We start from the raw sequence: 24,054 nt of genomic DNA, 5'->3' as shown, positions 1-24,054 counted from the left end.
CACACACTTGAGCAATATTCTAGGATGGGTCTCAAAGTGCTTTATTAGCAAACTTCTTTGTAGACTATCTGCATTTCCCTAGTATTCCACCAATGAAGTAAAAATTATTCATGGTGAGTAACTTCTAGCTGTTTCTTTGACTATGAAGATCCTGTTTTGTAGACGTAGTTGTGCTACTCGCACTCACCAGTTTTGCAGTTTTAGTTGTTGAATGTAATTGTATGTGACCTTCATAGATTCATAATGCTTTCTAAGTTTTCTGATATTTTAACAAATAATACTGTTCATATGGGTGATTAATTTTCCTTTTCTAGAGAGTTGTTTGTGTGAATAAAGCTGAGGACAATGAAGTACCAGATGGTGATCTGACTGAAGAAGAAATTCAGCAACTGACGGAAGAGGAATTCTATAGCAAGTTAGCAGGAAGCATTGCACCTGAGATTTACGGCCACGAGGATGTTAAGAAGGCTTTGTTATTGCTTCTTGTTGGTGGTGTAGACCGCTGTCCAAATGGCATGAAGATTAGAGGTTAGTTTTATGCGAGTTCTGTTGCTTTGTGTCACTGCATATTACTCTTGTCTCTGCAGGGAAAGTCTACAGGAAATCTCAAATTAGTGTTCGTAATTTTACTTAAAATGAAACGTTGATATCCAAAATTTGTTTTCATTTTGATTAGTAAACAAGCATTTGTTTTTCTCAGGCAATATCAATATATGCTTAATGGGAGACCCTGGTGTCGCCAAATCACAGCTACTATCATACATAGATCGATTAGCTCCAAGAAGTCAGTATACAACTGGCCGTGGATCATCAGGTGTTGGTCTCACTGCCTCTGTCACCAAAGACCCATTGACTGGCGAAATGATGTTAGAAGGTGGAGCCCTTGTGTTGGCAGACCAGGGAATATGCTGTATAGATGAATTTGATAAGATGGCTGAATATGATCGTACTGCCATTCATGAAGTCATGGAACAGCAGACAATTTCTATCGCAAAGGTGAGTGTAAAGAAGAATGGACTTAACATTTCTTTTTGTGTGTTCCTGAAGGTTTCAAAACTTAAATGTTGCTCAAAACAACTTGTTCCCTGGATGAGTAGGGCAGAATTAATATCAGAAAAAACCTCTATAGGAAAAGATTAGGCTTACTTCTGGGATCATAAAATGGAGATGTTTAAAATGAAATGGGCTCAGGTGTAAGGTAACTGGTAAGTTTAAGATGGGCCTCAGAAAGATATCAAAGAAACATCAGTCTAGTTAATAGTTAAACAGGTATTTAATAAAAGGATGATTATGGTTTCTACATGTGGAGCAATAAACAAGTTGCTCAAATTAAATATGTTCATTTGCATGATCCTCAGCAGCAGCAGCTGTCATCATAAATTATCATTGGTTTCTCTCTCTTAAGCTTACTGCAATTAGAGATAATTTTATACCAGACGCTTTTTGATTTTATTTACAACTCATCTTCTGTGCCCTTTCTGGAAATATGAATATACAGGGCTATTACAAATGATTGAAGCGATTTCATAAATTCACTGTAGCTCCATTCATTGACATATGGTCACGACACACTACAGATACGTAGAAAAACTCATAAAGTTTTGTTCGGCTGAAGCCGCACTTCAGGTTTCTGCCGCCAGAGCGCTCGAGAGCGCAGTGAGACAAAATGGCGACAGGAGCCGAGAAAGCGTATGTCGTGCTTGAAATGCACTCACATCAGTCAGTCATAATAGTGCAACGACACTTCAGGACGAAGTTCAACAAAGATCCACCAACTGCTAATTTCATTCGGCGATGGTATGCGCAGTTTAAAGCTTCTGGATGCCTCTGTAAGGGGAAATCAACGGGTCGGCCTGCAGTGAGCGAAGAAACGGTTGAACGCGTGTGGGCAAGTTTCACGCGTAGCACGCGGAAGTCGACGAATAAAGCAAGCAGGGAGCTAAACGTACCACAGCTGATGGTTTGGAAAATCTTACGGAAAAGGCTAAAGCTGAAGCCTTACCATTTACAATTGCTACAAGCCCTGACACCCGATGACAAAGTCAAATGCTTTGAATTTTCGGCGCGGTTGCAACAGCTCATGGAAGAGGATGCGTTCAGTGCGAAACTTGTTTTCAGTGATGAAGCAACATTTTTTTCTTAATAGTGAAGTGAACAGACACAATGTGCAAATCTGGGCGGTAGAGAATCCTCACACATTCGTGCAGCAAATTCACAATTCACCAAAAGTTAACGTGTTTTGTGCAATCTCACGGTTTAAAGTTTACGGCCCCTTTTTCTTCTGCAAAAAAAAACGTTACAGGACACGTGTATCTGGACATGCTGGAAAATTGGCTCATGCCACAACTGGAGACCGACAGCACCGACTTCATCTTTCAACAGGATGGTACTCCACTGCACTTCCATCATGATGTTCGGCATTTCTTAAACAGCAGATTGGAAAACCGATGGATCGGTCGTGGTGGAGATCATAATCAGCAATTCATGTCATGGCCTCCAGGCTCTCCAGACTTAACCCCATGCGATTTCTTTCTGTGGGGTTATTTGAAAGATTCAGTGTTTAAACCTCCTCTACCAAGAAACGTTCCAGAACTGCGAGCTCGCATCAACGATGCTTTCGAACTCATTGATGGGGACATGCTGTGCCGAGTGTGGGAGGAACTTGATTATCGGCTTGATGTCTGCCGAATCACTAAAGGGGCACATATCGAACATTTGTGAATGCCTAAAAAAACTTTTTGAGTTTTTGTATGTGTGTGCAAAGCATTGTGAAAATATCTCAAATAATAAAGTTATTGTAGAGCTGTGAAATAGCTTCAATCATTTGTAATAACCCTGTATAATATGCGGGTATATTTTGGTTTGTATAGATTAAAAACCGCATTTCTTTATACATCCAGCATGCATCTTACAATGTTTAGATAGTTCACATATTCTGCAAACCACTCCCTTTCTTCGTTGTACACTCGGCACATTATTGTTACATTTTATGCCTTTTCATTAGTTTTTCCTGTAGGTTGTGAGTGTTGCCAACCTTTGAAATCATTAATATTAGATTGGTGGGGAGCATAGACAAAAGTTTGTGTGCATGTGTGTAAATTAGCATTTATGTATTACATGCTCTGCAGAGATAAGAATAGGGGAGGGGGGGGGGGGGGTGATTATAGAGAAAGTAACTCGGAGGAGATCTTAAGTGTGACTTGTTCAACATGGTTCCACCAATGGGATCCCTAGTATTATGTGGAACCATAGCAAACATATTTATGGGCCATGCAAAACAAGTCATTTTTAACAAAATATTGTCAGATAGGTTTAACATCATATACTGGATTAGGTATATGGGTAATATCTTGTGCCTGATATGAGGCAGTCAAAAAGTTTCTGTTTGAAGAATATTTATACCTATCAGGCAAAATCACCGTGAGCTGAGCCAATCAGTCCACCGACACATCAGGTTGAAGATACTGATTGCGTAAAACACCGTGTCCATAACTGCATGCTGCACATCCTACAGGAATTGTCGGCCCATCAAAGTGTGATAATCATATGGGGAGAGATCAGGACTATGGGGCAGGTGCTAGAGTATCTCCCACTTGTCCATAATGGATGTGGCTGGCCTCCCAGATTGACCAACTTCTTGTGTTGAATTGCAACCAACACAGAATTTGATGCACCATTTCACAATGGTGGTTTTCAACAGGCATGCAGCCCCCAACACATTCTTCATTCTTCAGTGGATGTCTAGTGCCGTTTGTCTGTTTGGATACATTTAGTAATGAAATAGCCTTAGTTCAAATTCCCGCATTTGCTGCACACATGTCGGAAAGACACAAATGCCACACTAATCCCATGCCTACATGTCAGTGTTTATATATCAGCAGCACATTCATACTGTTGCATATACGCTGCAACAGTGCTCTGAAACTGAAACTTTCATGATCATCCCTTATGGGTAAAGCAAACACTAAAATTGACCAGTAACATACAGAAATAAATTCTGTTCATGGTGGATACATTTTGCAATAGAAAAAGAGCGACTTAGGCAATTAAATTTCTTGGACGTTGCCATAAAGGATCAGAAAAGCCTACACACATTTGAGACAAATTCATTAATACACCAGGCATCAAATTGCCCAAACTCTCACAAACAAGGAGCACTCACATGCACCATTGAGCAAACATAGTACCATTAGACACAGGCAGCTATAAAAAATTAATACCATAGTACATATAACCACAAGCAAGGGGTGAAAAGAACATTTAGTAAAAAGCTGAATAATAAAATCAAGAACAGGAAAGTGCAAACATCCAGCCATCACCAATGCAAGTACAGAATTCCACACGAACATACATACGAGACACAAGAACAGGAATGACACAAAAGGAGAAAGAAAGAGAAAACAAAAGATGGTGTACAGTGATGTACAACCACAAATACAGAATATCCAGTATTTTTTTTAAAAAAATGCAAAAAATACCCCACCAAACTAACAATTCAATTCAAAGGTACGTCCAAAAAAAAGATGGGGGAAAAGATATCTATATCAGAAATCAGGAGTATACCAACTGAAATGTAATACATGTGGTGGAAGATACATAGTCAAATCAGGAGAACATTTGACACCAGATATAAAGAGTATGGAAGCTTAGGACAAATCATTCAACTTTCGCGGAACACTTGCACCACCATAAAATTACCATCAAAGTCATGCACGGATTAAAAAAAAAAAAAAAAAAACTCCTTCCTACATACAAGAAAACAACCGCATTCTGAAAACTGTAACAGAAAAGAAAAAAAAATCATAAATAATAACATCGTCAGTGGAAGCAGGAGGCCATCTTATATCTTTGAGAGCCTAGTATTCTTTCAGAACCCTTCATTACTGAACTGGCTGAAATTGGTTATCTGTGAAACGAACTTACAGTCTAGGCAGTACAGTGTTCTAAAAGGATACTTGACTTTCGGCACTCAACATGACATTAAATATAGATGTTGACCACCCCCCACACAATGTCACCCACTCACTGCGTCCCACCCACACCACCCTCCACACATACATACAAATACATAAAAAAACTTTCATGCATTGGCAATGCTCACAACCTACACGAAAAACAACATAAACATTTTAATATGGTGCTGAGTGTGGAACACATGTGGAAGTAATGAAAATGCAATGTAAGAAAAAGTGCCTTAAAAAAAAAAAGCAAACTTTGCCACCAAGTGTGAATGCACAAGCAAGTTTCTTTCAACCTCAAACACCCCCCCCCCCCCACACACACACACACACACACACACACACACACACACACACACACAGTGAAGGAAGAATCATGGGTTTGCAGAATATGTAAACAAGAGGCAGGAACATCGTAAGCTTAAGACAGAGAAACCAGTGATAGTTGCTGAAGTTTATTTGTGTTTCCTAATATTTTGTTTTTTGTCCTACTTCAGTATGTGCCAAACATTTTCTACAGGACGATTGCTCTTCTTCAGTTGCATATGTCTAAATAAACTCTTTGAGGCAGACAAGTGGTTGCTTTCTTCTTTAAGTGTAAGTAAGGATAGTACCGCCAGTGAACACAAGGCAATTTGTGTGTGCATTGGGGGGGGGGGGGGCAGATAAAAAGCCTAAAGGATTCTTTTCCAGTTTGCTTTTCATAAATCCAACTCTCTTCTTTTTCTCAACAGAAAAAATGAATTTTCTTTGGATAGAAATTTAATTTTGATTCTTAACCTCTTAACAGCTGAAGACAAGTAAACTTTACATACTCTGCCATTCCACAGGTGCTGAAGGAGTGTTTAAATGCAGTGCCTGTGTTTTCGTGAAGTGCTATTGACGTGTTTACTGGTTGTGTTCCATTGACCCCTCACTGCTGCGGACAAGTTACTTCCGTATCTCGGCAAATAAAAAAATTTTGAGTATTTTTCATACAATATACATGCCTCATTGCATGCTGTCAAGTGCAGAAAATCTTGTTTTACTATTATGAACCATTTATGAAACATGTTATGACAACATGATTTGCAATGCACAAGGACAGAAATTGGCACAATAAGTGGGACTGTCCTCCTGATGTAAAACTCGATAACTTACAGAACGAAATAAGATACTGTTCTGCTCTCAGTTTTAAATAAAATTTCATTATCTTATCTACATTTGATACACTGTAATATATGAGCTAAAATCAGTGCGTTTCTAATTCAGCAGACTCATTACAAATTTTTTGAGTGAGTGATAAGTGTCTCACAGTAGTGGCAATCCCAGATCGCAGCAGTCGACGATCCTACTGCCATAACAAACCCACTTTCAGCACGGAATGCAGAGATCATGTTGGTAGGAAAAAGGGTTAACTTAAATGAGTGTCAGGGTAACTTTGCTTTTGAATGTAAGAAATGATTATGTAATCACATTGACAAATGTGTTGAGGTTAAAACATCTGCTGTGTCTGTTGGACATTTAATTATATATGTATTATAATTACTGTCGCAATTTTTTTTAATTAACGTGTAGCATGTTTGCCTTTTTGCCGGCTGCGGTGGCCATGCGGTTCTAGGCGGCTCAGTCCGGAACCACGTGACTGCTATGGTCACAGGTTCGAATCCTGCCTCGGGCATGGATGTGTGTGATGTGCTTACATTGCTTAGGTTTAAGTAGTTCTAAGTTCTAGGGAACTGATCACTTAAGATGTTAAGTCCCATAGTGCTCTGAGCCATTTGAACCATTTTTGCCTTTTTTCCTTTTTCAGGCTGGTATAATGACAAGTCTGAATGCACGTGTGAGTATTCTTGCTGCAGCAAATCCAGCATATGGTCGTTACAATCCTAAACGCTCTGTGGAACAAAATATCCAGCTACCTGCAGCCCTTTTGTCACGATTTGACTTACTCTGGTTAATTCAGGACAAGCCGGACAGGGATAATGATCTCAGGTACATGTAGAAACAAAATATTAATTGCTTAAAAGTATCATTTTTAGGTCCTTACATATCTGGATAGATTTTCTTGGTTAAGAAATAATTAAAATGTAATTACTGACAATCAATATGCAATTAATTTTAAGGTTTTGCACAATAACCAGACAAGTGACATTTTTTTGGGAAGCTTGTTCATGGCCTGAGGTTGTACTATCTGATGCCAACGTATCATTCTGTGCAAGATGCAGCCAAAATAGTTTATTATTTCTCTGCTACGGCAAACTGGAAGTTAGCTGTTACCTCATTGATACATTTGTTTTGGAATTTCCTTAATAGATTAGTTCAGCATGTGTCCAGATAATAAAGGTAATAATAATGTATCTGAACAACTGTGGAATTCCTGGTTTAGGACCAAAAGATAGGTTGTACTGAGATGACAAGTTACATAGTATTCATCTTAGTGCAGCCAACTCTGTAGATTTAGTTAGAAAATTATGTGGAGAAGAAAGTTGACATGAGATTTGATATGAAGAATGCTATGTATACTTCAAACACAATATTGCAATACCGCTTTGTGTGTTTGACCAGTTGTATGTCTGTCACATGTTGGTAGTTACAGACTTGATCAGATGAAAGCTATGGGAAGCTTCTCTAGTGTTGTGTTTGTGTGTGGGGGGGGGGGGGGGGGGGTGCATGGGGAGTGGGAAAAGTAATAAAGATGTCGACATGGCAAGTAGTATAAAGTTTCCTTTGTTTTGTTTCTTACACAGGCTGGCTCATCACATTGCTTATGTTCACCAACATTGCAAACAACCACCTATGACATTCAAATCAATGGACATGCAGTTAATGCGGCGTTACATTGCATTATGCAAGAAAAAGAATCCTGTTATTCCTGAAGAACTGTCAGATTACATTGTTGGTAAGTTGGACTGTTACTGCTAATTCTATTTCTAGTTACAAATATAATGATGAAATATCTTTTGCTTCTTCTGGAGCTTATCTGTAATTGTGGTTGTTGGCGCCCCATTTTTCCACGAGCTCTCTCTGATGTAAATATACATATGCTTATATAACACGATTATGATTACTTGTTTACGACAATGTCAAGTAAATGGGTTGGTTGTTGTTCATTAAGTGCAGTGTAGTAAACCAGAATTTCACTAATAGGCAGGTGGTATCCAAAAATTTTCCCTTGTGCATAATGTGACTTTCTGATAAAATGAATATGTATGAAAAACATACAGATGTCACTGTTTTGAATTCAATAGCACATTGTAGATTCTCCTGCAGCTGGCTAGGATAAGTCGGGGGGAGGGGAAGGACCATGTCAGGCATAACATTCCATAGCAAGCTGCAGGTTAATTATTTTCTTATTTTGCTCTGGTTTGAAGAAGCAGTTTAAGTGAAGGTTTCTAATTTCATTTAGTTGCCTGTACCCTATTTAGTATATAATTCGGAGACTGTTGTTCAGAATTGTTGGAACAGGTCATGTTGAAACAATTTTAAAAAATTAATGCTTGACAAAATGTTTATTAATGTAAGTTTTGCAGGGGAGGGGAAGGACCATGTCAGGCATAACATTCCATAGCAAGCTGCAGGTTAATTATTTTCTTATTTTGCTCTGGTTTGAAGAAGCAGTTTAAGTGAAGGTTTCTAATTTCATTTAGTTGCCTGTACCCTATTTAGTATATAATTCGGAGACTGTTGTTCAGAATTGTTGGAACAGGTCATGTTGAAATAATTTTAAAAAATTAATGCTTGACATAATGTTATTAATGTAAGTTTTGCAGGTCTGCCTAGTTTCACCAGTCAAAAGTTCTGGATGGAATACAAAGAATGGACGGTGTAAAAAAATTGCCACTCACCATTCAATTGAGCAGTCAAAAGGAACGAAAACAAAATTAAATTGTCAGTAAACTTTTGGACAATTTCCTCCTCTCAAGCTAACAGACAGACAAAACAAATACACACTGCTACAATGTCCTGGTGTGGTAGCTGTACTGGGTAGAGGGGTTGCACCAAAAGGAGTGGGCAAGAGGAGCAAGGAGAACGCTCCTCGTGATGTTACTTTTACCCAATTATTTTCAGGAAGCTTTTGCCATCAATGATGTATTACAATATTGTCAGTGATGTGTTTCATAATGCAGCATGTAGTTTGATTTATTTTGCTTGACTGTCAGGCCCACAAGAAGTAGTTTCACTTACTTTGGTTGTTTGCAAGGCCCGTAAACCCTGCCTTATTTTCTGCAGTTGCAAACGAATGAGGATTGTGGAATACGAAGATTTATCATTAACAAGAAAACCGAGCCTCAAAGGGCAAAATAATTAAGATTAAACTCCTCATACATAACATGTTAAGAAAGAAAAAGTCTCTGAAATCTGGTGGAGCTAAGGTAATAGGCACAGCTATGCTGAATAATGTCACTAGTCATTTTTTCATGCCACAGCTGACCTCTCCATCTGACTGGTTTCTACTTGTTATGGAGGGTTTTAAACACTCAAATCTACCTGGGTAATGCTACACAGGTTTAGCTGGGATACAGTGTTTCGGACATCTTGAAGGAAGTTCGAAGTTCTTGGGTGAGCAGTAGGTTGTTGAAATATGGTCTGCTTCACTGCATTAAGGATGCTAACAGAACAGTTGTCACTTTGAAGTACTATTCTGTGAGGAAGACACACAGTTTTCGTAAACTAATATTGCCCTGTAATACACAATCCTTTGATGACGTGTACATTATTGGTATTAAACTACTGTTCTACCTGCTGTATGTTCTGAGTACAGTGCCAAGTATTACTTAACCTGGAAAGTAAATCATACAAATGTTTATACTGGTAAGGGAAATATGGCAAAACACCTGGTATTGCCCGCAACATATTGTGGAGAGCTGCTTGCTGCTGCTATTACTGCGATAGGAGCATCACTGTGATGACCCATCCAGATAACCAAGCACTTTGAAACACCTGCTTCTGGGACACAGGTAGGCAGACTGGTCTAATATCGAAATCTACCTCGCAGATAAAATGGTTACTGGTATGCCATCCATCATGTCTGTTGTTTAGACAGTTTTCCACATCCACTTAGGTAAATACCAGGATGGTTCCCGCATCCCACTTCACATTCGCAATGTGCAAACACATCTAGACACAGACAGAAGGGATAAATGGATTTAACTTTCTAACATGTCACATGTCTGTAGGAAACTGGTTTCTCGACTTTATTCTTTGAAGTAGTTGCCACAGATGAAACTTGTTACAGGAGGACACTCCCAATAGGTCCTGTGTATTGGAGTTTCGTGAATCCTTGGCTGGATCCTGCCTTTGCTACTGCTGTGTTATTTTAAAGATCTGTGAGCCTGAGTTACCAGAACATGCTAATCATTGTCAATCCTGAGATAAGGTTGATGATATGGACTAGGAAGTGGTGAGGGGGGGGGGGGCCGTTTCTGGCCAGAGTGCGGAGACTTTCCTTCTGTAGGCAGTGTCTCATGATGCAGCTTTTGCGCTAATTACATGTAACACCACTTTACGCTTCAGTTACTAGTCATGACTTAAGCAAATGGGCCATTTGCAGTCAGAGCAAAGGAGCAACTGTAAAACTTTGTGTGTAGTGACCTGTACTGCTAAATATTACATGTTGTAGTCATTTAAAATAGAATACTATGAGTTACCCTCATCTGAACAGGGATATCACTATTATAGCAGTTTTTCTTTATTTTTAATTTTTAATTAGCATCCTAATTGAAATTGTAATCTTTGGTTTAAGAATGTATGTGATCCTGAGTATCTTGCTGCTGAGATTGTTTGAGTGACATACAGATTATAACACAACAGAATGTGTGTCAACCGTAGTTGGTAATATTGCCATATCTGGAACTGCCTAATATGTAATAATCATTTTTCTTTCAGGTTCATACGTGGAAATGAGAAGAGAAGCACGCAACAGCAAGGATGTCACGTTTACATCTGCAAGAAATCTGTTGGCAATTCTTCGCTTGTCAACCGCTTTGGTAAGCTGAACATAAGACATTGCACTATTACCACTATTGTCCCACAGCAAACTGAACTTGTCATCAGGTTGTTTCCTGCGCAATTGTTCTGATTTATGCTGTCATTAAATCAGTAATGCCGACTGTGTGCTTAAACTTAAAATTATGTTTAAATAGATTTTTCTCTTTGGTCATCAGAACAAAGAACTACAATAGAATGAGTCAATCTTGTGCCGCAAGACAACTTTTTACTAGGACAATGCAGTAATTTCAGTTTATATCTGGGTTGTTGGTTTCTTACAAAAAACTAGGTTATTGAAAGCAAATTGTTGGCAAATAGAATAAATTTCAACTTGCATGTGAGTTTTTGAACCATTAAGTGCTGTGTGTGGATTGTGCTGTTTTGTAATCAAATATTTCTGAGTGGATACAAATGAGTAGGAACCTTAAAATATTGCCTCTGTTTTTGGCGAAATCGGTATGTGCCTGCGTGAGCGGCTACTGGTGATACAAATTTGAAAGGTTGCCATGCTGTGTGCCCAATGACAAAGTATTGGTGCTTTGAAATTGTCATAAAAAGAGAGTGGTGGTGGTGGTGATAACAATGATGATGATGATGATGTAACAAGAGCTTCTTGACTGGAGTGTTGCTTGTGCAAAAACTTAACAGTTTTTTTCCTTCCTGAAATGGTCTATGCTTGTTTTCTTCTTTTGGCTTTATTTGAGCTTTAAACAAAGGAGTTTCTGTGCTGTGGAAGAGTTACTCGAAGCCTCTGATGGACCACGATTGGTCTTTTCACTCAATCGTAAATAAGAAAATAAAATAATGAGCTATGCACAATGCAAAAGAAAGTGGAGTACATAAAGCATATGGAAACAGCTACTGCTCAGTTGAGTGCCGAGACTATCACCCAACCATAATACAAAGTGGCTCCCCCCCTTCAAACTGCCATATTAAAATGCCCATGTAACACCGACTTCAGCTACAGACAGATGCACGTGTTTCTTCGTCCTAAGATGGTAGGTCCCGTGGCAAAGTCGTACATTGCAATAAATTGTGTGTCTACTATACAAGGTGGGTAATGCGACCAATTTCTTTCTTATGCAGTAATACACTGCAGCACATGCTAAGCTGCTGGATTAGGTGGAGAGAGGTGTTAGATTTAAAACGTGGCAGTGTTGTTACATAAAATGGCACAATGGGTTGTTCTGTGGAGCAACAGTATGCTATCAAATTTTGTGTTAAATTTAGGAAGTCCACAACCGTAATATTTCCGTTAATTCAGCAAGCCCTTTTGGGAGCAATTGCTTGTCCACATCTCAAGTTCTCTCGTGGCACAAGTCGTTCAAGGAGGGCCAAGAGGTGGCCACCAATGAACCTCACAATGGACATCCATCAACCTGCTGAACTGATGAAAATGTCAGAGACATTGTCCACTAAGAATTTGTGCGTACCGGGACCAGTGTGAACGCAGCTTTCTGTTTGGGAGTGCTAAAAAAACTGAAAAGGACAATTGCACCTTGCCAAAGCAATATTAAGGACTAATGGAACCTGCCTTGTGACAACCCTCCCAGGCCACAGTGTCTTCATTGACAACGAATTTCTGGAGAGGACCCACACTCCATTGCTTCTGTATTCTCCCTGCAGTCCTGACCTGGCTCCCCCAGACTTGTTTTGTTTCCTTGCTTAAAAGGAAGTCTGAAAGGGAAACATTGAAGTATGATTGAAAACATCCAAGCTCATGTTACATCAGCTCTGAGGACATCAAGGATAAGGCTTTCCAGATCTGGAAACACTGCCTCTAGAATTGTATTGAAACAGGAAATTGCTATTTCAAAAAAATTTGACTGATCGTACGATTTTTATTGTCAACAACTGAGTTGTCTTACAAATGCAGTCCAAGAACAAGACCAGGAATGCTGCGTGAAATGGTGCCAATCCATGGTAACGCCTGCCCACATTCTAATAGACTGACAAAAAACGCTATACAGGAGTTGGGTTCAGAAATTGTTCCGCAACCACCTTATTCACCTATCTTGCACCCTCAGATTTTCACGTTTTCCGCTCTCTGTCGAACATATTTCAAGGAACTTGCTTTCCAGATGATAATGTGCTCCAAATGTGGTTCAATGAGTGCTTTGCCTCAAAACCACATGATTTCTACAGTCATGAAATCGAAAAATTACCGCAGCATTGGCAGAATGTTGTAAATAGTGAAGGAGAATATATTACTGATGATTAAAGTCTATGTTATTTGTACCTGTTGTGTTTATTAAACTTGCGGAAAAACACTATGAACTTAGGCATCAACATAACGGTAAGGATTGTACTGACATATTCACCCATGGGAGTGCATAGTGAATTGTGTGGAAGGAAATGGTGTCAGTATCGTGAGTATGTAATTTAGATTATTTTTTATATTTTCCAATACATTAGGACCTAGGGAGATGTCTGATTATGTAAGACTCTAGAGGAATCAAAGGTAACGACAGTTGATAAACCTGCCTAGGTAACTCACAAGATGTACTGTAGAATTGTTCAACCTGTGTGCTTCACATCACTATCATACAGAAGACCCCTTTGTTGTTTAGAAACAAGGAGGACAGACATGACAAAAGTCTGAAAAAAAAATATTTAAAAGAGACAGCTACAAAGATAGGTGTGGCAAACTGAATCTCTGAACAGAATAATTTCTTGTCCAGCATATGGAGCAGTTTCCTGCACCTGTATTATTGATTTTGAATAAAATGCCAGCACCACCTGCAATTTTTATTTTAAAAAACCACAACTTCTATCAGCGACGTTTTGGCCCTCAAGGCCATTATCCAGTGGTGTCTACATGGTCCTGAACAACAAAGTACAACAGAATTACTCAAATGGAGCAGTAGGTACCATCAACAAAAAGACGTAGTACGTAAATGTTCAAAACCATCGTCCACACACTTCATAGAAGCAACAAATTAAAAAGTAGTGTGATGTGTACTCATATTAAAATATATGTGATGTAAAAAAAATTGAATGCGTACAAACATCTTAAAATATCATAACAACATAAATATTGTATGAAATTGTTATGTTCTAGAAAATTGACATGTTACATGTACTTCACAGAGGTGTGTAAAAAAAGTAATGAGACTGACAACACTGCAACTGATGAGGCAACAGCCCCCCATGATTTTTGAGAGCTCTATCAGCGAAGTTGTGTTTTTATTGTGTGTTATGAAAATGTAAAAGTGGAGTGTAAAGCAGTGTTGTGCCATCAAGTTTTATGTTAAACTTGGAGGATATGCGAGTGTGACCTTTGACAAGTTGGAACAGGCCTATGGGGAACATTCCTGACCAAGAGCACAAGTTTTTCTGTGGCACAAATCATTTTTGGAAGGCCGAGAACACACTGGAGATGTAGCTCGCTCAGGGAGACCTTCAACTTCAAAAATCAATGAAAATGTTGAATGTTTGCTTGCTCTTGTGAGATCAGATCGACATTTAACAATATGGATTATGTATCACCTGTTAAACACTTTGACCATAAATCAAATTTTGACTTAAGTTTAGCACATGCAAAAGGTTTGTGCCAAAAAAACTCTACTGAGCAGAAGGACAATTGAAGAAACGTGCATTGATCTTCTTGAGAGGATTGTCAATTACCACAAATGGCTCCCTCATGTGAACACAGGTGATGAATCCTGTTTTTTTTTTTTAGTACGATCCTGAGACAAAGTGGTAAAGTGAGAAGTGGCACACTGAGATACCTCCTTGACCAAAAAAAACTCGAATGAGCAAATCAAAGATCAAAATGATGCTGATTTGCTTTTTTACAGTAAGAGTATTGTGCATAAAGACTTCGTTCCTCCAGAACAAACTGTCAACCAAGTGTTTTACAAAGATATTTTTGAAATGCTCAGGAAAAAGTGAATGGAGTGAGATGGGTCATTGCAGACAAGTGGATGCTGCATCATGACAATGACCCATGTCACACAGCCACTTCCATCACAAATTTTTTTACCTGGTAACATATTCCCGTTGTTCCACAGCCCTACTATTCACCTGATCTGAGTCCTTGTGACTTTTTTCTTTTCCCGCCATTGAAAACTGTCTTGAAAGAAAATCGTTTTGGGACTCTGGAGAACAATCAAAAGAATGTGACTACGATATTAAAGGCCCAACTAGTCGAAGCTTTTCAGCGCTGCCGCCTTGATAGGGAACGACAACTCCACCAGTGTATACCTGTTGAAGCGAAATACATACTTTGAAGGATATGGTACTGTTTGAAACAAGTAAAAGCTTTGGTAGATGAAAAAATCTATCTCGTTACTATTCTTGCACGCATCATACATCTAAATCATTCTGAGAGATACAAAACAACTGCTGATACATGCCAGGACGTGGCACTTAAAAAGGGTAGAGCCAAGTTACAGGGAGGTCCTGCAGGTGGCCAGGTATGTAAGCACGTGACTAGATGAAAGTTGATGAACTTCTTTAAAAGTAAAACAAAGTAAAGTACAAAATGATATTTAAACATAGGTTAACATGGAGCCATTAAAAAAGACAGTAAAGAGTATTATTACAAAAAGAGAAAGGATAACGCCTGACACTCGGAGACCATACAATGAGCGAAAAGTCCAACTACAAAACCAACAAAATGTTAATATGACAGATAGCCATGAATATTTGGGCGTGATTTGTTGTTCATAATAAATGGTCCTACCATACTACATAATGAAATACATGCTGAAATTACATTACATCCCAGATCACATAAGAAACAGATTGACCAAGCACTTGCTCTGACAGGCGACCCTCGTCAGGAAACAGCTACCAGGCAGTGGAAGTGTCACACCCTTACCTACAGCATCAACCATTAGGTGACACTCCCTTCGGCAACATTTATGGCAACCTTGCCTGACTGCTAAGCAGTCACAAGTCACTTTCCACCAGCTGGCAGCTGTGAAGTACAGTTGTTTCTGAGATAGTGTTGCTAGAGGACCGAGTCATCTTGACGAGTGCCTGTGAGTACATTAACTGTGGAAGGAGCAGACAGACAATTCCTGAACAAACAATGTTCAGATTTCCCATCGAAGATGAAGTGAGGCAGTGGATTTTGAATTCAGATGAATGAATTAATGGTTACAAGTAAGAACTAATAAGAGTCCCAAGCACTTGATACTGTCCAAATTTTAAAATTTACCTGTTTACATAATGCGGTAACTGAGCCGCCCACCCAGAAGCCATATGGTACTTTTAAATGAAATCATTATCACTATTTGGCATGTATTTATTTATTTCACTATCGTGATTTCAGCTGTAGAGCCATTTTCAACTGCAAGGTAATTGAAACCTATAAAACACATGGATAAAAAAGTGCAAGGCATAATGTGATATTATTTCATAAACAACGCAACTTGAAAAGCAGTACTTAGTTGTGGCCTCGCACTTGGAAATAAGTCCACATCTGAAACTGCGATAATGAAATAAACGACACATATTTGCCTGTTGCATATGCATTTTCATATTTGGCTCCTTTTCACCGGTTATTGCACACTTTAACAAAAATCTAGTGACGTTGCGTATTTTCACCCTATGTTTACAGTATTTTTAAAATTTTGACGGGCGGTCTCTAACTCGATCTAGTTTTGATGTCTCGTAGATTAACCATGACTTAGAACCAGAACACTAACCGAGAGGCCACTGCCAGTGAAATCATTACAGAAGAGGAAAAGGAACAGGAGCAGGCAGGCAGAGTCAATGCTCCTGTGCCCGTGATCCCTGTTAATCCTCTCTGCTGTCATACCGTACGCGTTGGCAACAATTAAATTAAACTACACAAGTTTTTAATTACACGTCCATTGTTTCAGTTTAGCTTTCTATTTACTTGTTCACAGTTGAACATGTTTACGACGTGTAGTGTGTGACATGTTGTGCGCCATACCGCACGAAAAAAGAAATGTCGTTTTGTGGATAGCTGACCATCCTGGAACATTTACATATGATGCAATTGTTTTATATTTTTGAGTACATGAGAAAAACATTTCATGCAGAAAAAAATGTTTTAAATAGACCAGCGTGTCAAGAGAAGTCTTCATATTGCAGGAATGCAGAAGAAAGGATCTTGACAACAGCTTTTGATAACAGCAAGTTGCAGTAGCAGGGATTTGTCAAAAAAATTGGTTTAACATGGACCTATGTGAAGCATTCATTGCAAGCAATATTCCTCTTCACAAACTTACAAGCCCTATCCTCAGAGGCTTCCTGAGCAAATATTACTTAAATCAAAATACACCAGATGAATCAACATTGCGTAAAAACTACATACCGATAATTTACGTAAATGTTCTGAAAGAAATACACAATGAACTCAAGGATAGCGTTATCTGGATTTCAGTTGACAAAACTACGGACCCTTGTGGCCGTTAACATTGCAAATTTAATTGTTAGTGCTTTTAAAGAAGAGCCTTCTTCTTCATATTTAGCGGGATGCAAAGAAGTTGAAAATCATTCTACGATTGCCAGATTTGTGAATGAGGGTATTAGAAAAATATTTCCAGAATCTTCTGCAGATGAAAGATTGTTTGTGTTTATTTGCAATGCTGCTCCGTATATGTCAAAGCAGGAAAAGCCCTCTGAGTGTTTTATCCCAATTAGATTCATGTGACGTGCTTTGCTCGTGAAGTACATTGCCTTGTTGAAGAAGTATGTTCCTTATTGTTGATTGTAAATAAACTGATTTCATTCACAGAGATAGTGTTTCTAACGGCTCCTGCTCACATCAAGACCCATAAAGAAAGACTACAAATGTGCCTTTACCTCCTGAACCAGTGGTAACTCATTAGGGTACGTGTGTCGAAGCTGTGTTGTTTTAAAATGTGTTGAAGCTATGTTATTTTACAATGAACATTTCGAGGCCATTAGAGGGGTAGTAAATAACTTTGATAGTGCAGAGACTTTGGCTGTTTGCCAGTGCAAGGAAGCTTTTAATGATTCCAGTATTAAAAAAGACATTGCTATGATCAGCACTCATTTTTCCCATATACCTGCAAGTACTAAAAAGCTTGAAACTCAAGGTTTGGCATTGAATGAATCTATTCAGTTAATGAATAAAATTATTCTAGTGAATTCCTGATTACTGGAGGTATTACCAAGAAAACTTAAAGAAAAGTTTGAAAACATTTTAAACAATAACTCAAGCTTTGAACCCTTGTGCCAAATTCATAGTTTTATTAATGGGACGGGTGAAGTTTTACCAGAAACAATAAGTGCCAACATAGCACCCAAATTCAATTACTGCCCAGTTATGTCAGTTGAAGAAGAATGGTCCTTTTCTGCTTATAAAAATGTTTTGAATGATCGAAGACACACACATACTACCAAACATTTGGAACCGTACTTGGTCATTTATGTTTACAACAGTAGAAAAATGTGAAATAAATTGTAAATGATGCTTTGGTCCAATAGTGTTAATTAAAAGTTAATGATGTTCAAGAAATTCAGGATTGTATGCTTTTCTAAATATTACGGAGTTTTTGAGTGTGACCCTCTGCATGCGATATATTTTGAAGATCCTGTACATATTGATTATTTCGCTGTGACTCACTCGCATTGTATCCACTTGTTACCAACAACAGCAGCAAAGAAGGAACAATTCTTGAAATAGGATATGCGTCCCCATTTTGCAAATTTTTAGAAAATAATCCCAGAAAGGACCCCTTCCTAACTCCTACCTGAAAGTATTCAGGAAATGATATCAGCATTCTAAATGTACCAATTTTTCACGTGGCCAGCACTCATCCTCATAACTGATATGCACAGGTTTGACTTTGAGATATAATTCACGCAATAACTACGTTTTTTTATTATTTCATCTTACATATTTCGACTCTTTTGATGCATTTTTAAACGTTTTTCATGCATATTTTAATATTTTTATAATGGATATAATCCCGTCTCTAATTATGACTATAGACCCCAACCAAGTAAAAATAATTGTACAATATCATTCATCTACATCTACATCCATACTCCGCAAGCCACCTGACGGTGTGTGGCGGAGGGTACCTTGAGTACCTCTATCGGTTCTCCCTTCTATTCCAGTCTCGTATTGTTCGTGGAAAGAAGGATTGTCGGTATGCCTCTGTGTGGGCTCTAATCTCTCTGATTTTATCCTCATGGTCTCTTCGCGAGATATACGTAGGAGGGAGCAATATACTGCTTGACTCTTCGGTGAAGGTATGTTCTCGAAACTTTGACAAAAGCCCGTACCGAGCTACTGAGCGTCTCTCCTGCAGAGTCTTCCACTGGAGTTTATCTATCATCTCCGTAACGCTTTCGCGATTACTAAATGATCCTGTAACGAAGCGCGCTGCTCTTTGGATCTTCTCTATATCTTCTATCAACCCTATCTGGTACGGAACCCACACTGCTGAGCAGTATTCAAGCAGTGGGCAAACAAGCGTACTGTAACCTACTTCCTTTGTTTTCGGATTGCATTTCCGTAGGATTCTTCCAATGAATCTCAGTCTGGCATCTGCTTTACCGACGATCAACTTTATATGATCATTCCATTTTAAATCACTTCTAATGCCTACTCCCAGATAATTTATGGAATTAACTGCTTCCAGTTGTTGACCTGCTATATTGTAGCTAAATGATAAAGGATCTTTCTTTCTATGTATTCGCAGCACATTACACTTGTCTACATTGAGATTCAATTGCCATTCCCTGCACCATGCGTCAATTCGCTGCAGATCCTCCTGCATTTCAGTACAATTTTCCACTGTTACAACCTCTCGATACACCACAGCATCATCTGCAAAAAGCCTCAGCGAACTTCCGATGTCATCCACCAGGTCATTTATGTATATTGTGAATAGCAACGGTCCTATGACACTCCCCTGCGGCACACCTGAAATCACTCTTACTTCGGAAGACTTCTCTCCATTGAGAATGACATGCTGCGTCCTGTTATCTAGGAACTCCTCAATTCAATCACACAATTGGTCTGATAGTCCATATGCTCTTACTTTGTTCATTAAACGACTGTGGGGAACTGTATCGAACGCCTTGCGGAAGTCAAGAAACACGGCATCTACCTGTGAACCCGTGTCTATGGCCCTCTGAGTCTCGTGGACGAATAGCGCGAGCTGGGTTTCACATGACCGTCTTTTACGAAACCCATGCTGATTCCTACAGAGTAGATTTCTAGTCTCCAGAAAAGTCATTATACTCGAACACAATACGTGTTCCAAATTTTTTTCCATGTTCTAAAGCCTTGTACATACTGCATCGAACTTGAGTGAACTAGTGTAATGCCTTGTATACACCACAGCAAATTGAAGTGAACACAAGCGAAAAAGCATTCAAAATGCTTACCAGTGATCACTACAGTTTGTTTGTACGAGGTGCATTCAAGTTCTAAGGCCTCCGATTTTTTTTCTAATTAACTACTCACCCGAAATCGATGAAACTGGTGTTACTTCTCGACGTAATCGCCCTGCAGACGTACACATTTTTCACAACGCTGACGCCATGATTCCATGGCAGTGGCGAAGGCTTCTTTAGGAGTCTGTTTTGACCACTGGAAAATCGCTGAGGCAATAGCAGCACGGCTGGTGAATGTGCGGCCACGGAGAGTGTCTTTCATTGTTGGAAAAAGCCAAAAGTCACTAGGAGCCAGGTCAGGTGAGTAGGGAGCATTAGGAATCACTTCAAAGTTGTTATCACGAAGAAACTGTTGCGTAACGTTAGCTCGATGTGCGGGTGCGTTGTCTTGGTGAAACAGCACACGCGGAGCCCTTCCCAGACGTTTTTGTTGCAGTGCAGGAAGGAATTTGTTCTTCAAAACATTTTCGTGGGATGCGCCTGTTACCGTAGTGCACTTTGGAACGCAATGGGTAAGGATTACGCCCTCGCTGTCCCAGAACATGGACACCATCGTTTTTTCAGCACTGGCGGTTACCCGAAATTTTTTTGGTTGCGGTGAATCTGTGTGCTTCCATTGAGCTGACTGGCGCTTTGTTTCTGGATTGAAAAATGGCATCCATGTGTAATCCATTGTCACAACTGACGAAAAGAAAGTCCCACTCATGCTGTCGGTGCGTGTCAACATTGCTTGGCAACATGCCACACGGGCAGCCATGTGGTCGTCCGTCAACATTCGTGGCACCCACCTGGATGACACTTTTCACATTTTCAGGTCGTCATGCAGGATTGTGTGCACAGAACCCACAGAAATGCCAACTCTGGAGGCGATCTGTTCAACAGTCATTCGGCGATCCCCCAAAACAATTCTCTCCACTTTCTCAATCATGCCGTCAGACCGGCTTGTGCGAGCCCAAGGTTGTTTCGGTTTGTTGTCACACAATGTTCTGCCTTCATTAAACTGTCGCACCCACGAATGCACTTTCGACACATCCATAACTCCATCACCACATGTCTCCTTCAACTGTCGATGAATTTCAATTGGTTTCACACCACGCAAATTCAGAAAACGAATGATTGCACGGTGTTCAAGTAAGGAAAACGTCGCCATTTTAAGTATTTAAAACAGTTCTCATTCTCGCGGCTGGCGGTAAAATTCCATCTGCCGTACGGTGCTACCATCTCTGGGACGTATTGGCAATGAACGCGGCCTCATTTGAAAACAATGCGCATGTTTCTATCTCTTTCCAGTCCGGAGGAAAAAAAATCGGAGGCCTTAGAACTTGAATGCACCTCGTACTTGTCAACAAACGGTTGGAGAGAACACGAAAGAACGAGCATAGTGAGCCAGCTCTGCTAACACTATATGATCTTAGGGTTCCATACCACATTCAGTAAAAACGAAACCCTTTTAAGATAAGTTTGTTGTATGCCTGTTTGTCTGTTTAAAACTGTTTTTCTCATAAATGTATTGTCGTATCTAGTTGAAATTTATGTCACATACTGAAATTTATGGTCCTTGGCAGTGTAGAACATTAAAGTTTCTATATCAATGCAGTCAAAAGTTACAGCCAATTAGGTCACATATTTTGATAGTCGCAGACTCACACATCTAAACTTATAGGGTACTTCCAGTAGGCCTAGAATCATGAAAGTTAGCAAGAAGAAAGGTTTCACACTACAAGTACAGAAAAAAACTAAAACCACTAATTTATAATAATATCACATGAAAAAAATTGTTCTTTTTTCTGCATTCAGGCTGTCTGGGTCACAATGGTTTGCCAGACATCAAGCAAGGGATGATTTTAATGCTCATATGACACATTTCAGAATTTATCCATCGTCAGATAAGTTTGGACAAGATAACAACCACTGTGGAGGAGGTAAATTTTATGATTTCTAATGCTGGAAAATCTTCTTTAAGTGCCGAGACAGAGGTTAGTTGTTGATGTTGATGATGATGATGATGATGATATGGAAGGCATGATGTTTGATGCTACCAGATGCTAAGACTAAGAAGGATGTTACGGTTTTGCCCATTTTGAAATTGTACCTGTCAGTTTGTGGAGGGGAGAGGTGATTTTTAGTTTTGCTGTTTAGTACATTACTCTGAATAATAAAACTGAATTAACTTTTATTACTGAATGAACTTCACTTCTATGTTTTCTCTTTATGTTGTAGGCTCGTCTGAGACTGGCTGATGTTGTTGTTAAGGAAGATGTTGCTGAAGCTATGAGGCTTATGGAAATGTCAAAGGATTCTCTAAATCACACAGAGGAGAGACTAGGGAGGTTAGTTTTCTATAGAAGTAATATGTATTATTATTATTATTATTATTATTATTATTATTATACTGGGCATGTGAGGAAGGAAGCAACAGAGGAACACCAGTAGAGGTCTATAAATTATACTTTAGTTAGTTACATCAACAATGCAGTTTATCCTTGTAAGGGTTACCTGAAGAAATTCATTATCAGTGTGTAACATCTTGAGCAAACATCATTTCTGCACATAGTTCAAGTAACACTGTTTATTTGCCCTGATTTTAACTGATAAAACTGTGGTTGACCACACGTGTTACCAAGGTCATGTCAACTTTACTGCAGAAGTTTTGCTGGGAAGCCCTTACACATCTTCCATGAAATCCCACTCTCCTCCCATGCAATTTCCAAATCTTTAGACTCCTGGAGAAAGATGTGTTCATGGCCATTGATTTGCTTTGCACCAAGAGGTGCATGCCCAGGTACAATCACAACTTCATAGGTAACCACAGACATTTTTCCATGAAGGAATTGACTGTCATGTATTACAGTGAAGCAAATATATTAACATTTGCGATGATTACTTTTGAAATAATAAAAAGTTTACTTACTTTGATCTGTCTGACGTGTGTACATTTGACTGCTCACTATAGATAAAAAATAAAGACGAGCTCAATATAGGTAAAATCAAGTACTGCATCAAAGGAGGAGAAGCGGTTTCCTGTTCCATCTCATAGATGTGACCTGTTGAGCAATTTGAGTTGCTACCATGTCAGCAAATAAACAACCACATAATGATATAGATACAAGCATAACAAAGCACATGGTTTCATTAGTAGAGCAAAAAAATACAGAAAATAAAACATTTGATGATATTCAATATCGCAAAAACAATATAGCACATAGTTTACAAAATAAACAGTAACTGACATTGTAACGTCTCGCTCTACATTTTATAATGACAATGATCGTGTCAGTGATGCAATAAATAACAGATATTTGTAGCTTTGTACTCACCAGTTTACTGGACAACAGCGCAATTCCATCCAGCTCCCCATCATCACTGTTGTCAGAATCAGCACCAAAAGCATCTTTGTCATCACCAATACAAATCGTTAGTTGTTCATGTTATACCTTCCATTTTCTGTGCTGCTCAGACAAGTTTTTTGACATGCTCGGCCGTTCTCCTCCACAAGGCTGTGTCCAAAATCGCAAAAGCTTCACGCAACAGCCTTTCCAATTCTGTTATTGTTCCTTATGTGTGTCTTCACATTACTCCATACGAAACCAATAGGGTCGAAAAGGCAGTGATACTGTGGCAGCCTTGTTCCAGTATTATGCTGCTCCTCGGCAACTTAGTCTGCTACATATGTAGCCGTCATAGGCTTATTTTCTTTAACAAGTGAGTATAACAGAAGCTCTATCATACTCATAACGGCAGTAATATTTTGCGACTGTAAACATTGCACCTT

The 24,054-nt window shown here is 39.1% G+C and overlaps 1 protein-coding gene across 1 annotated transcript in view; it reads left to right on the top strand.

Moving 5' to 3' along the window:
- LOC126161602 (DNA replication licensing factor Mcm7) overlaps nucleotides 1-24,054 on the top strand; it is a 72,594-nt gene that overhangs the window by 40,349 nt on the left and 8,191 nt on the right. Inside the window, exons 8-13 of the mRNA XM_049917550.1 lie at nucleotides 315-528; nucleotides 701-996; nucleotides 6,751-6,932; nucleotides 7,688-7,839; nucleotides 10,827-10,927; nucleotides 22,503-22,612. Coding sequence (XP_049773507.1) covers nucleotides 315-528; nucleotides 701-996; nucleotides 6,751-6,932; nucleotides 7,688-7,839; nucleotides 10,827-10,927; nucleotides 22,503-22,612 — 1,055 coding nt within the window. The remainder of the gene's footprint in view (nucleotides 1-314; nucleotides 529-700; nucleotides 997-6,750; nucleotides 6,933-7,687; nucleotides 7,840-10,826; nucleotides 10,928-22,502; nucleotides 22,613-24,054) is intronic.

This window comes from Schistocerca cancellata, chromosome 2 (genome assembly GCF_023864275.1).
Source record: "Schistocerca cancellata isolate TAMUIC-IGC-003103 chromosome 2, iqSchCanc2.1, whole genome shotgun sequence".
NCBI classification, from domain to species: Eukaryota; Metazoa; Arthropoda; class Insecta; order Orthoptera; family Acrididae; genus Schistocerca; species Schistocerca cancellata.
This window is presented reverse-complemented; position numbering and strand designations above follow the sequence as displayed.